Consider the following 13,816-nt stretch of genomic DNA (forward strand, 5'->3'; position numbering starts at 1 on the left):
AACTAATCTAGAATGGTTTATTTTGTCTTTTTAGCAAACCTCATAAACTTTTGTTGGGAATCCTTTTAGGCTTTATTACTGTACACAATTAAAACACAAAAAAAGGGTGTCTAAGCATGTGATTTTTGACGTGTTCCACAGCCATCACTGACTGTAGTGATGGTTTCTGAGTAATGATGTCAATTATTTTCCTCTTCAGCTCCTCAGACTAATTTATCGTCATACTTAGATGTTAAGAGCCATGGCAGTAACGCCAAACATGCAACAAATCATTACAGAAAATATCTCTAGGCTTCTGAAAATCCAAAGATCTAGCAGTCAACAAGTCAAGACCATAGAAATATAGCAACTAGGGCACTGTATTATGCACACGTCAGTTTATTGTTTGACATTAAAAGTACAAATAATTCAACACAACAGTTTTATGAAAAAACATTTACAGCTGTTTCAGAAATAATCTAAATTAGCTATGCTAACATTTAAGTCATTCATAATTAGTGAAATTTTACTGCCTGGTCCTAGAAATATTTTAATAAACAAACACATTGTAGAGAAAAATTTACATGCCTTCCCCACTAATGCTTAGTAAATACAGCAAACTCTCCCAGCAATTCAGCTCATTTACAGCAGTTGTAATATAATATAATCCCTGAATACTGTTTGAGGGTTCTGTTAAAATTTTAGTTTAACATTTTTAAAGTAATGCATTATATGCTTGCACACTTGCTCATTGTAAGTCCATCTTCAATGTAAAAGTATTTCCTCTACATGCAATTAGTGGGTTTAGCATTGAAAAATGCACAAAATAAGCACATTAACCATAACAACGATACTAATAAGACAACTTTATTGAAAAGGTTATTAACAAGCCAAAAGCAATAGCAAATTTAACTATCGACTATATTATGCATAGCGAGTTACTTTTCTAGTATCCAGGGAAGAGCATGACCTTTTCACTCTTACAAGCACAACATAACTAAAATTATCAGTGCACTGGACAAAGGAGCGGACTCCCTCAGCCATTTTGTTCCCTTAGCTCTCTGCATAATGGAAAATAAAAGCAATTTGTCCATCCCTAATATTAAAAGATATTCACAACCAACATGACAATATATTAAACAATATTTTGAATTTCTGCACTAGTAAATATTTAGATACTTTAGTTTCACAGTATCATTTGGAACCATTTTGCCATTGTAACAAAACAACCAAGTTCTTATAACCTAGAAATAAAATTAAATCAATCTTTATGTACATAAGAAATAGACACAAATATAGGAAGCATTTTTCTATTAGATATTGTAACCAACTAGCTAAATTTGGTTTGGCAGTATGCATCAGATCAGCAACAAAATAAATAATTGGTAAAATGACACAAATGCTAATCATATGCTGTTTGCCAAAATGGAATACTGAAGGCTAAAATGGAATCAAAGTCATCAACAAATTCAACACAAACAAGTAACATCAATACGAATAAAACAAGAAATATTTTCATTTGGAGTCAAGATATGTAATCTCATTAGCACCTACCTACTGCTTCAAGGAAGTTTTGGCATTTATTTTAGGAAAAAAACCCAGCAATTTTATGACATTGCCTCTTACTGATGACTTAAAAAAATGTCTAGCAACGAATCTCCTTGCTTTTGGGTTTTGACTGTGGGGAACTGTGTGCCTGGGGAGATTACTCCCTGCTATTTTGTTACGAAAGATATGAACATCATCTGTTTTTTTCCCATTGTTCAGAAAAACAATCTACAGCCCAAATTTAAACATACATCTTGATCCTAAAAAGTATCAGTACAGTATGAATGTGACAAAATTGTTCTTTTCCCCTGTATTAGTCAGTCAAAATATTCATTTTCAAATCCAGATCCTGTAAAAATTCCTTTTTTTATATAAAAATAGATCTTTTGAAACCCATTTTCAGCAAAGAGACCAACTCTTTGGCAACATTGTTTAAGTTATGTCATCAGGTATCCCCCTTTTCCCTTTCCCATCCAGGTAATATTTTACGTTTACATGATACAAAGAAAAGGGAGTAACAAAACATCTGCAAAAGCGCATCAGCAGATCTGTGTCTTTGAATAATGGGGTGGTGGGGGTGCTGTTTTAGTTAATCAATTTAGATGTATTCTGTTTTGAGATTTACTTTTTGTAAAAATGTCAAATTTTCTTCATATTTTAAAATTGTGGATGGATGACTTAAAAAGATCTACCTTCAAAGAAGGTAGGAAAGGTAGCAGGCTGTGTAAAAATTCCTGCACATGTTATCTATGTATATTTTGAACAACAACAGCTATGAAAGAACATTCAATGCATCAAAGTTTTCTAGCATTATAAAATCATTTCCTGCTTCATCACAGAATATTTTATGTTAATACTCAGGTGACAATGGCTTATTAAGTCCATTTTCAATATAAGCCTTTTAAAGTTCCATTTGTTCTTGATGTGACACTAAATAGGTACTTCAAGATTTGTGGGTTTTGTTGGTTTTAAATGATACTTGCAGAACTCTATCACCCAAGCGGTATCCATTCAGGCTTGCAATTGCCATGGCTGCCTCATCATAGTTTGTCATGGTGACAAACCCAAATCCCTTGCATTTGTTTGTATTAAAATCACGAATGACCTTGACATTGTTTACTGCCCCAAATGGTCCAAAAAGCTGCCAGAGAACACTTTCATCTGAGTCAGGAGAGAGGTTGTAGACGAAGATACACCAACCTGTTCCAGTATGTCCAGGAATATTCATTCCTACAAGACTTGTCATGCCATCGATAGTGATGGGTGAAAATCTGTCAAAATAAATTGTTGCCTTGAGATAAAATAAAACTATATTTGTTGCATTTGTCACATCAGATATATTTTAACATAAAATTTAATCAAGTTTTAACACTTTATGGTTAAGATTCTTTATATTAAATGCTATGATATTTTTATACAGTATTAACCCAATAATCTGCTCAAATTTTCTTGCATCCATTTAGGCTGTTTATAGTTAGTATTTTAATATATATTTGATGTAATTTTTGAGAAAGTTTGTAAAAATTCAGAAATCATTGTGAATATTAAAGCTTGTCGAGGCTTCAAACTCAGTTTTAAAACGTACAGGTATTTGGGTTGAAGTTTGTGGATAGTGGTTATGTAAATTATTGAAAATATGACAAAAATAGTCTAAATTTGTGTTATATCAATGATTTGTTACTTCTGTTCCAATACCCCTCTCCCATAATATGTATATATCTTGCTTAAAAATTAAAGTCTCAGTCTCACCTTAAATTCACTATTCTGTGTTTGAAGCTCTCACAAACCAGAATGCAATTTAGTCTTACTGATGAAATAGAAAAAAAACTGGAAAGCACTAAACTGTAAAAACTCCAAACATGGTGATAGAGGTGCATACAGCCTTCATTATTTAATTGAAAAACGAATGAAAATACTAACATTTCCAATAAGAGATATCTTTGGAAAAAGATAAATACTTTTTAGAAGATTAATGCATGTTTATGGGATCCCATTGAGTTCTAAACAGCAGCAGTGGCCAATCTACTTGCTGATCAGTCTTTTCGCAGCTGTTGCACCTGAATCAACTAAATCGAACAACCTGCAAATTAAAGAAGTGTGCAAACAAGAGTTATGGATCTTTTTTAAAGAACCAAATGAATTGAACTCTGAAACAAAAGTTTAACATGCTGGTGGAAAGAAATTAAAATGTTAGTCAAAATAAATTAGCAACATCTGTGCCAATATGGACATCTGGCAGTCTGTGGAGTTCTAATTACCTCTTTACACCATAGGCCATATTAAGCAAATTGTCCAGTCTGAAAAGAGAAGGAGTCCTTTGGTTAATGTTTCACAGATGGCAACTCATTCAATGGAACGCCTGCTAAATGGTCCAGTTTAAGCAAGAAATCTAGAACTACCAAAGCACAAACTATTAACCATTTCTGCCCCAGTCAGTTTTTCAATTCTGTGCAGTTGGACCAATTTCTATTTTATCAATAGCACTAAAGCCTATATACTAGGTACATTTGAAACTTTACAATAAAACACTCATGCTTTCATCTAAACTGGATTGTACTTAAATGATCATTGGTTGATACAAAGTGATCTTGTATAAGTATCAGAATGATTTTAATCACATCTATACTTAGAAGTATTGCTGGCAGGTTGTCCTTGATATAGGAAACTAACTACTTAATTACTATTGCCTGGAATTTTAACCGAGGCTTGTCTGAAGCACCTGCTAGACACAGGTGACAATTTCATGAAAACCTGTAAGCCCTAATCTCACAATGTAGTGAGAACCTCCAAGATGCATAATTTGCAACAGAATTTCAAAATCCAGTTTTCATTGTGATATTCACGTAAGTAAATCTCCCTTCTCTGTCCCATGTTAGATAATAATGTTAATAGTTCTCTCAGGAAAGATGCAAGTCAACTTCTCACAAAATAAACTCTGTAGTCTATGCCTTTGCAGACTGTTAAAGGTGTTGTAGCACCTCAATTCACATTTAGTTTTCCAGTAGCTGCTCGCCTAAATACTTCTAGTCAGATTTTTAGCTTTGTCGCTCTGTTAAACACTTCTCCTGCTCTCCAGTTTGGAAGATTCTTTTCTCTCTCCACAAATGATGCCTGACCTGATGAGCATTTCTAGCAGGTTCAGTTATTTTAGACTTCCACCACCTGCAGTTATTTGATTTTCTTTTGTATTTAGTTTTAAGCATAGAATTATCTGCAATTGATTCTTCCATTGAAAACTTATTTTGAACTATGACATCTAATTGTTCTTGAGACAGTAATGGTGAACTGTCTTCATGATTGTTGCAGGTACTCCTACATCAGTATTAAGTTCCAGGGTGTAGTAATGAATACTTAGACCTTAGTACTCCTGCAGGTCCTTTTATGTGATTCACTTTCTAGCTACGGATTATCAAGCTTTCTGGTACAGTATCTGAAACCAAACCAGATTTTTATGTATATATCACTGATGTTACATCCTATTCCAAGATGCCTATTTCCATAGAGTATTGCACGGTTCTGTCACTTCATCTTACTTGTAGCTATGCCTTTTCCATATCTGTTACCTGTATTCCAGCATTTTGTGTGCATTGCTTTGGATTTCCAGCATCTGCAGACTTTCTCATGTTTATGACCTGTAATCTTAGACACTTTTGGACCAGTTTCCCTCATTCCACTTTTCTAAGTACCTTGCAAGCAAATTTTGCAAGATCCCGCTGAGAAGCAAGTTTTTGCTATGTGAAAAGTATTTTATAAATGCAAGTTATTGTTGAACTGTTGGAACAGTACTTCTAGCACCTAAAAAAACTTCTAAAGAAGGCAGCTTGTAGGTGGTATAATCAGCATTCATGATATGTAAGGAAAGTCTGTTTTCTAGATTACTTGAAACCAAGCCTTTCAGGACCATGATTTGTAAATACTTCTCAAAGTTAATAGGATGGTTTACATTTTGATATTGGCTCTTTTTAACAACTAAAGGGAATATTCCCTTTCCTGGAGGATGCAGTCCATTAAGGAGTCACAGCAAAGAATGTACAAGGTTTACATTCAGCACTACTCGGTGCCCCTTCTCCAGTATGCTTTTGACAGTATTATTGTTTTTTTTGAAATAGAAAAATGCAAGCAGAATAGGCCATTTAGCCTTTTCAGTCTGCTCCACCATTCAATATAATCATGGGTACCTCGACACCACATTGATACTCTCGCCCTATACACTTGAAAGTGTTTAGTATTTTAAAATCTACCTACCTCCTTAAGTGTATTCTGCAAGTACATTCAACAAATTGGCTTCCAATACTTTCTATGGCAGAGAATTACATGATCCTAGTTCAACTTTGGAAGATTACAAAGAATGCGTCCACAATTTTAATGCCTACCACTTTTCTACTCTCAAATGCCCTGGGGATCTATTGGCTTTCTATTCCATTACTTTCTTTATCACATTTTATTTAAAATAAATTTCCTTTAATTCCTTTTAATTAGACTCTTGAATCCCTAGTATTTCTAGGAAGTTGTGTCCTCTTGAGAGGATGGAATCAATCTCCCAGTATTATGAATGAGTTCCAGTTTTAGAAACATCCTGAAGCCATTGTTGCCTGCAAGTCAGAAAATATTCAAAAATAACTCAACATGGTAACCACATCTCCACAGTATTATAATAAATGGCATAAAATTTGTAAGACTGATAAGAAAGAACAATTACAAAACATGAAGAGAAGAGACTAGGTCTGCTGTTCATAAGAGTAAATGCATGAACAGCATATATGCCAAAGTTCTGTATTTAGCATTAAGAGCGAGTGTTCAAATGTACCAGTGTCTGTAAGTCCAGGGATGGTCTGCGTTGATTTAGTTGCTCTGCATTTCTTTGTTTCCCATTATAGATTCACCCATTTTTGGCTGCAAGGCACTTACATTTGTTTTCACTAATCTTTTACTTTTTACATACTTGTAGAAGCTTTTACAGTACAGTGAGTAGGAAAAGTGACAACTCAGTTAATATTCAAATAGTTTGTTTTCACAGACAAGATTCACATATAGTACATATGCAACTCAATGCTTATGTCCTATGGTACTCAACTATTCCAATAGATGAACTTTCCAGCAATGTTACATGACAATTGCCAGGAAAGGTAAGCAAGAAAACTGAGCAAGAAATGTAATATCTGTAATCATACTGTAAGTCTACTGGTACTGACTTTCAGATGCCTGGAGGCATACTAGCATCATTCCTTCCATCTTGTTTAAAAATAAACACAGAAAACACTTAGTCAGGTTCCATATTAACTACATTGCTGACAATGGAGACTGGAAGCTTTTGTAAAATCAGAGTAAAGACCGAAATGCTAAATTTATTGATAATAAATTTAATTGCCTACTCTATTCCATTTACCATTTTCTCAATAAGCAAATGAAGTTTCTTTTCTTATAAGCAAAATTTCCTAGATTGACTGCTTATCTCCAGTATTAAAAGTTTGATTTTGCTCAAGCCTACTTTTCATGTGAAGCTCGTACTGACTTTATGTGCTTGACTCACAGAGTCCATCTGGGAAGCACTGCAGCTTGGCTGCTGTTGGTACAGTCTGATCCAGCTGCCGTCAATAGTCCAAGGCAGGTACTGAAGAGGGTGATGAATGAGCAAAGGCTCGCTGCATGCATTATTCACTAGGACAGCAGATTGTAGAGAATATGTGACAACTTAAAAGTCCAATTCCAATCAGTCCACCCATCAACCTAAAGAAATACCAGATTCCTCAACAGAATCCATAGCCAGAAAGGCAAATGGTTAAGTTTTCAATAATTTTACAGAGGCTGGATATTTTTGTGTCAGCTTGCATTCTGTGTTCCTGGAGTTGTCCTAACCCCAAAAGAAGATGGCAGGCTGGAAGCCCACTCATCAGTTGTTTTACCTCAGCAGGTATTAAGCCAACTGATATAAGTGCTTTTTTTTTTCCAGGCAATCTTTTTTTCTTGCATGTCTAAGACCATCATCTCTGCCCTGTTCAGTGGAACTGAGAAAAACCTTTATGGAGGGGAATAAACAGTCCACGTTTTGGACCGAGACCCTTCATCAGGACCGGAAAGAAAGAGAACAGAAGCTAGAATAAAAAGTTTGGGTGGGGGGGGGGGTGAGGAGAGAGGAGGGGAAGGGAAGGAGTACAAGCTGGTAGGTGATAGGTGAAAACAGGTGAAGGGAAGATGGCTGAATGGAGGAGGGTGAATGAAGTAAGAATCCGGAAGGGTTAGGTGGAAAAGGTAAAGGGTTAAAGAAAAAGGGATCTAATAGGAGAGGACAGTGGATCATGGAAGGGAAGGTAGGGAAGGAGGAGCGGAACTAGAAGGAGTTGATGGCCAGTTGAGGAAACGAGAATGGTTGAGAGGGTAACCACAATGGGGATGGAAACAGAGAAATGGTAGAGGCAGTTAGCATATGATAGAATTCACCCTACAAGTTTGAGAGGGAGAAACTAAAGTCAGATGTATCAGCATTACTTCAGAGTAGAGGGAATTACAGAGGCATAAGAAATGAGTTGGCCAAAGTTGATTGGAAGGGAACACCAGAAGAGCAATAACTGGAATGTTTCCGGGATCAATTTGGAAAGTGCAGGATAAATACATCCCAAAAATGAAGAAGTACTGTATTCTAAAGGGAGGATGACGCAACTGTGGCTAACAAGGAAAGTCAACGACAGCATAAAAGCAAATGAGAGGGAATATAATATAGCAAAAATCAGAGGGAGGCTGGAGGATGGAGAAGCTTTTAAAAATCAACAGAAGGCAACTAACAAGGACATAAGGAGATAAAAGCTGAAATATGAAGGTAAGCTAGCTAATAATATAAAAGAGAATACCAATTTTTTTTCCATATACAAGAACAATAGAGAGGTGAGAGTGGATATCAGACAGCTGAAAAATGATGCTGGAGAGGTAGTAATAGGTGACAAAGGAATGGTGGATGAATTTAATAAGTATTCTGCATCAGTCTTCATTGTGGAAGACACCAGCAGTAAGCCAGAAATTCAAGAATGCCAGGGGCAGAAATGAGTGTAGTTGCTATTACTAAGGAAAAAATGCTAGGGAAGATGAATGGTTTGAAGATAGACAAGTCACCTGGACCAGACGGACTACACCTCAGGGTTCTAAAAGAGGTAGCTGAAAAGATTGTGGAGACATTAGCAATGATCTTTCAAGAATCACGAGATTCTGAAATGTTTCTGGAGGACTGAAAAATAGCAAATCCGACTCCACTCTTAAGAGGGGAGGAAGGCAGAAGAAAGGAGATTAAAAGCCATTTAGCTTATCTCTGGTCAGGAAGATGTTGGAGTCCATTACTAAGGTTGAGGTTTCAGGGTACTTGGAGGCACATGATGAAATAGGCCAAAGTCAGCATGGTTTCCTTAAGCGAAATCTTGCCTTACTAATTTCTTGGAATTATTTGAGGAAATACAAGCAGAATAGACAAGGAGAGGCAGTGGATGTTGTGTACTTGGATTTTCTGAAGGCCTTTGACAAGCTGCCGCACATAAGGTTGCTGAACAAGGTAAGAACATATGGGATCACAGGAAATATACTAGAATAGATAGACAAATGGCTGACTGGTAGGAGGCAAAGGGTTGGAATAAAGGGAGCCTTTTCTAGTTGGCTGCCGATGACTAGTGAAGTTTCATAGGTGTCAGTGTTGGGACCACTGCTTTCACATTATAGGCCGATGATTTGGATGACAGAATTGTGGCCGAATTTGTGGATGATATGAAAATAGGAGGAGGGGCAGATAGTGTTGAGGACACAGGGAGTCCACAGAAAGACCTGAGACAGATTAGGAGAATGGGTAAAGAAGTGGTAGGTGGAATACAGTGTAGGGAAGTGTATAGTCATGCACTTTGGTAGAAGGAATAAAGACATGAACTATTTTCTAAGTGGGGAGAAAACTGAAAAATCAGAACTGCAAAGGGACTTGCAAGAGGACTAGAGTATAAAAGCAAGGATTTAATGCTGAAGATTTATAAGACATTGACCAGACCACACTTGAGTGTTTTGAACACATTTGGGCTCCCATATCTATCATGTACTAGCATTGGAGAGGGCCCAAAGTAGGTTCATGAGAATGATTCTGGAATGAAAGGGTTAACACATGAAGCATGTTTGATGGCTCTGGGCCTGCACTCACTGTAATTTAGAAGAATGGGGGTGGGGGGACAGAAATCTCATGGAAACCTATTGAATATTGAAAGGCTTAGATAGACTGGATGTGGAGAGGATGTTTCCTGTAGTGGGGGAGTCTAGCACAGAGGGCACAGCCTCAGAATCCATTTAAAACATAGACAATGGGGAATTTATTGAGCCACAGGGTAGTGAACCTTGAAATTCATTGCCAGAGATAGCTGTGGAGACCAAGTCATTAAGTATATTTAAAGTGGAGGTTGATAGTCTCTTGATTAGTCAGGGCATCAAAGGTTACAAGGGGAAAGCAAGACATTGGGGTTTAAAGGGATAATAATAGAGTCTGCTCCACCATGAAGGAATGGTGGAGAAGACACAATGGGCCGAATGGCCTAATTCTGGTCCCATGCCTTATGCAATTATGAAAAGTGGGAGAATAGTGCAGAATACCGCTAGTGCTGTGAAAGGCCCTGTGCTGAAGCATAGCTTCCTGAAACACTATAACTGGAAACAGAAGTATACTCTCTGCAGGCATTCAGTGATCTGGGAAAAGTGGAACATCTGCCTTTTGTGTGGAATGTGATCCAAGAAGTTGCTAATTATGCAAGTATTACAATGTGTGTAAATGCTTTGCAAAACCTTAACAATTCCCTGTTCTGCTTACATAGGACTACAGTAGCAAGTATCGCCATGCTGCCAGCAGCAACACAGCATGCCACAACTTACTAACCTAAGCTGTAATGTTTTTGGGGATGTGGGAAGAAACTGGAGCACATGGAGGAAACCCATGTGGTCATGGAAGGATGTACAAACTCCTCAGAGAGAGTGGTGGGAGCTGAATTCCGTAGAGAAGTATTATGTTAACTGCTATGCTACTGCGCCGCCCACTATATATCTGACCTTATCTTGGGATTGTATCTGAAGTAATTGTCTATTATGGGTGCAAAAAATGATTCATAACACCAAAATAAAGGAGTTAAAAACACCAAACGAGCAAATAGCTTAGAATAGACCTTAAAAGTTAGACAGAAATATCTTTGCCATAAGGTCCTGGATTGAAGGATATAATTTTTTTTCCTCTCTGGCTTGTTGGACATTTTATTCAATTTTCTTCTGCAAAGAGGCACCATGATAGATCATTTTCATTGAGTGTCTTCAAATCAATACATAAATATACAGTATATCGCAGTTAAAATTTAAACTACACTCAGATCTGTTACTTCAGAACATCAATAGAATTCACCTCCTAAAGCAAGGCATTTGTGCAGTATACTCTGTAACTTCATATCTGAAACAAAAATGTTTCTTTTACCCCAGGAAACACTATAAGTGTAATAAGGTAAAATAAGTACCAAGCCACAGAAAGAAATAGGTGAGCAAAATCTTGATTTGAAAAGAAAAGTGTGGGAAGGAATTCAAGATCATGGGGCCTAGACATACTGTGGTAGAGTAAACACACAGATTTAGAAGTATGGTGTGGTTTGGTGCGAGAATGTGCGTGGAGGAATTGATGAGAGTTTTTCTTTTCTCACTGTTCTTCTAAGTTTGTGGGGTCTCAATTTCATCTTGGTTATTTAAAGGAATTTAAAGGAGTTGGCCACATAAAAAAATTGGAAGTAAACAGGTAAGGACTGCCTCCAAATTCAAGCAATGTCTTGTTGAATGTGGAAACTTGTGTGTGATCTTTAATGGCCACAGGACAAAGCAGCCAACATCCAATAACAAGTACATGATGTGAGATGTGTGTAGGAATTAAGAGCAAAGTGGAACACAGTGGCATATTCAGCCACGTTATGATGTTCTGTCCTACTTCAGCACTTCACTCCACAAAACAGCTTGGCCTTCCTTGTATACGTGTTGAAATTATTTCTAGCTCCTATTCATATTACTATGTATGCACCTACCTTATTCAATGGCACCATCAGCAGATACCTCATTTAACCTAAGTTCAGATAACTGATTGTTTGGTTTCACCCAGCGGATTCTTTTAAGACTGCAAACATCTATAAAGGCAGTTGAAGTGAGGAGCTCCTCCAGTAATAAGTCAGTGAAGGCGATAACCCAGGCTATTGGAATTACAAGTGGGATACACCTTCAACGGAGACAGGCAGATAGAAGCCTCACCTTTACCTAGTGCACTCAAAGATCACTCTTCTACATTGGATGCCAATAATGAATGAAAAGAGATTTTGTTTAAAATAAAAAGCATTCTTACCTTCAAAATTCTAATTTACATCAGCAATATCTCAATAGGACCTCACCCATCCTGCAAGATACATGCCTTGAGGAGGTTGAAGAATTTCTTCATGGGAAGTCATTTTAAAAATCCACCATTGAGTGATTTACAGTAGGTCTTCTATAAATTAGCACAGATCCACCAGTGAGGCTGATAAAACATTGGGTGGGGCTGCACATGATGTCTCATACATCATAAGGAAGCAGGAGCTGATGGAACAGACTAGAAGAGGGCTTATAAGCACACTGGGGGGGGGGGGGGTGGTACAAGAACTTCCAAGCTCGGTCCAGCTGGATGCAGGTGCTGGGGGATGTTGATGACAACATATTGATGCCACATCTTGGTAGCTATCAAACAATAGGATACTACTGAAGACACAGCCAAAATAAATTGTAGGTGATGTGCAGCCACACACAATGGTCTCTGCAATGAGAATGGTAGAGTTCACTTTGACTATGAAGGGCTTTCTCTGCAAATGACTGGCTGTGGAAAGAATAGGCATGACGATGTCTGCGTGTAGGCTTTAGCTGAACGCTTGCACAGAATGAAAGCACTGCTCTGTAGCGATCCTTGAACAATTCACTTCTAGCAGCTAAGGGCTTATTTACTTTGGTTTAAGAACTAAGTTAGTGCAAATACATGCAACCGCAGCATTGTAGCTCTGGTTGTACAGCCCATTAATCTGAGCAATCGTCCTGTAGCTCTGCAGAAGCCAACAGAGTTGTATTACACCTGAGCACCAGGGAGAAGAAGCAAGGAATTCTAGAAACAGGTTAAATTTCTGTTGTGTGTCTCACAATTCCATTGATCATAATTCCTTTAGTTTCAAGATAATTATGGAGGGTGGCTCTAGTCCTTGGGTTGTTACTTTAAATTGGTGAAAGACCATTCTTGATGTTATCAGAAAGAGATCAACTTGACAGATCACGGATTGGGGCGGGTTGTTTTCAGCTTGATAAGTGGGAGGCCTTCGAAGGTGAAACTATGAGAGAACAGAGTTGTATGTTGCTGTCAGAGTAAAAAGCAAGACTAACAGGTGAAGGGAATCCCGGTTTTGAGTGATATTGAGGCCTTGGTAAAGAAGAAGGAGGTGCACATCAGGTATAGGCAGCAAGGAATGGATGAGGTACTTGATGAGTACAAGAAATGCAAGAGAATATCAGGAGGCTGAAAGAAGGCATGAGGTTACCATAGCATACATGATGAAGGAGAATCCCAAGGACTTCAATAGATTAATTAAGAGCAAAATGATAGCAACTTGGTCTTCCTGACAATCAGTGTGGTTGTCTATGCAAGGAAAAGGTGGGGGTGTTTGTTGCATATGTATTTACTCGCGAGACGGACAGAGTCTATAGGAGTGAGGCAAAACAGCAGCGCGGTCATGGATTGCATATGGATTACAGAGGAGGTGCTTCCGGTCTTGAGGCAAATTAGGGTGGATAAGGGATTGATGTTCCCTCAGCTCTTGTGGGAGGCTACTGCAGAAATTGCAGAGGCCCCAGCAGAGATATTTAATGACTCCTTCGCAATGGATGAAGCACCAGAGGATTGGAGGATAAGTAATGTTCTTCTGTTGTTTAAGAAAGGCTCCAAAAATAAGTCAGGAAATTATAGGGAGGTGAGCTTGATATTACTAGTGGGCAAGTTATTGGAAGGTATTCTAAAGGACTGGACATAATGCATAAATATTTGGATAAACAGGGACTGATTAGGAATAGTTAACATGGCTTTGTGCATGGTAGGTCCTGTCTAACCAATCTTACAATTTTTCAAATAGGTTATCAGGAAAACTGAAGTCAAAGCACTGGTTATATTAGCCACCTGTGGGTTCAGTTGTTAACATTAAAGAGAAGTTTGGATAGGTACATGGATGGTAAGAGTATGGAGGGCTATGGTCCC

General features: G+C 37.7%; 1 protein-coding gene across 10 annotated transcripts in view; it reads right to left on the bottom strand.

Moving 5' to 3' along the window:
- Positions 1 to 362: 362 nt before the first annotated feature.
- Positions 363 to 13,816, bottom strand: part of elavl4 (ELAV like neuron-specific RNA binding protein 4) — an 86,522-nt gene continuing 73,068 nt past the window's right edge. For 6 of the 10 annotated variants that reach the window (XM_073063029.1, XM_073063030.1, XM_073063035.1 and 3 more), the window contains 2 exons: positions 3,786 to 3,824; positions 363 to 2,798 (listed from right to left, as the gene is read on the bottom strand). In XM_073063029.1, the coding sequence (XP_072919130.1) occupies positions 2,471 to 2,798; positions 3,786 to 3,824 (367 nt within the window). In that variant the 3' untranslated portion in view covers positions 363 to 2,470. The remainder of the gene's footprint in view (positions 2,799 to 3,785; positions 3,825 to 13,816) is intronic. The other 4 variants (XM_073063033.1, XM_073063036.1, XM_073063038.1 and 1 more) reach the window with 1 other exon arrangement.

Source organism: Hemitrygon akajei, chromosome 12 (genome assembly GCF_048418815.1).
Source record: "Hemitrygon akajei chromosome 12, sHemAka1.3, whole genome shotgun sequence".
NCBI classification, from domain to species: Eukaryota; Metazoa; Chordata; class Chondrichthyes; order Myliobatiformes; family Dasyatidae; genus Hemitrygon; species Hemitrygon akajei.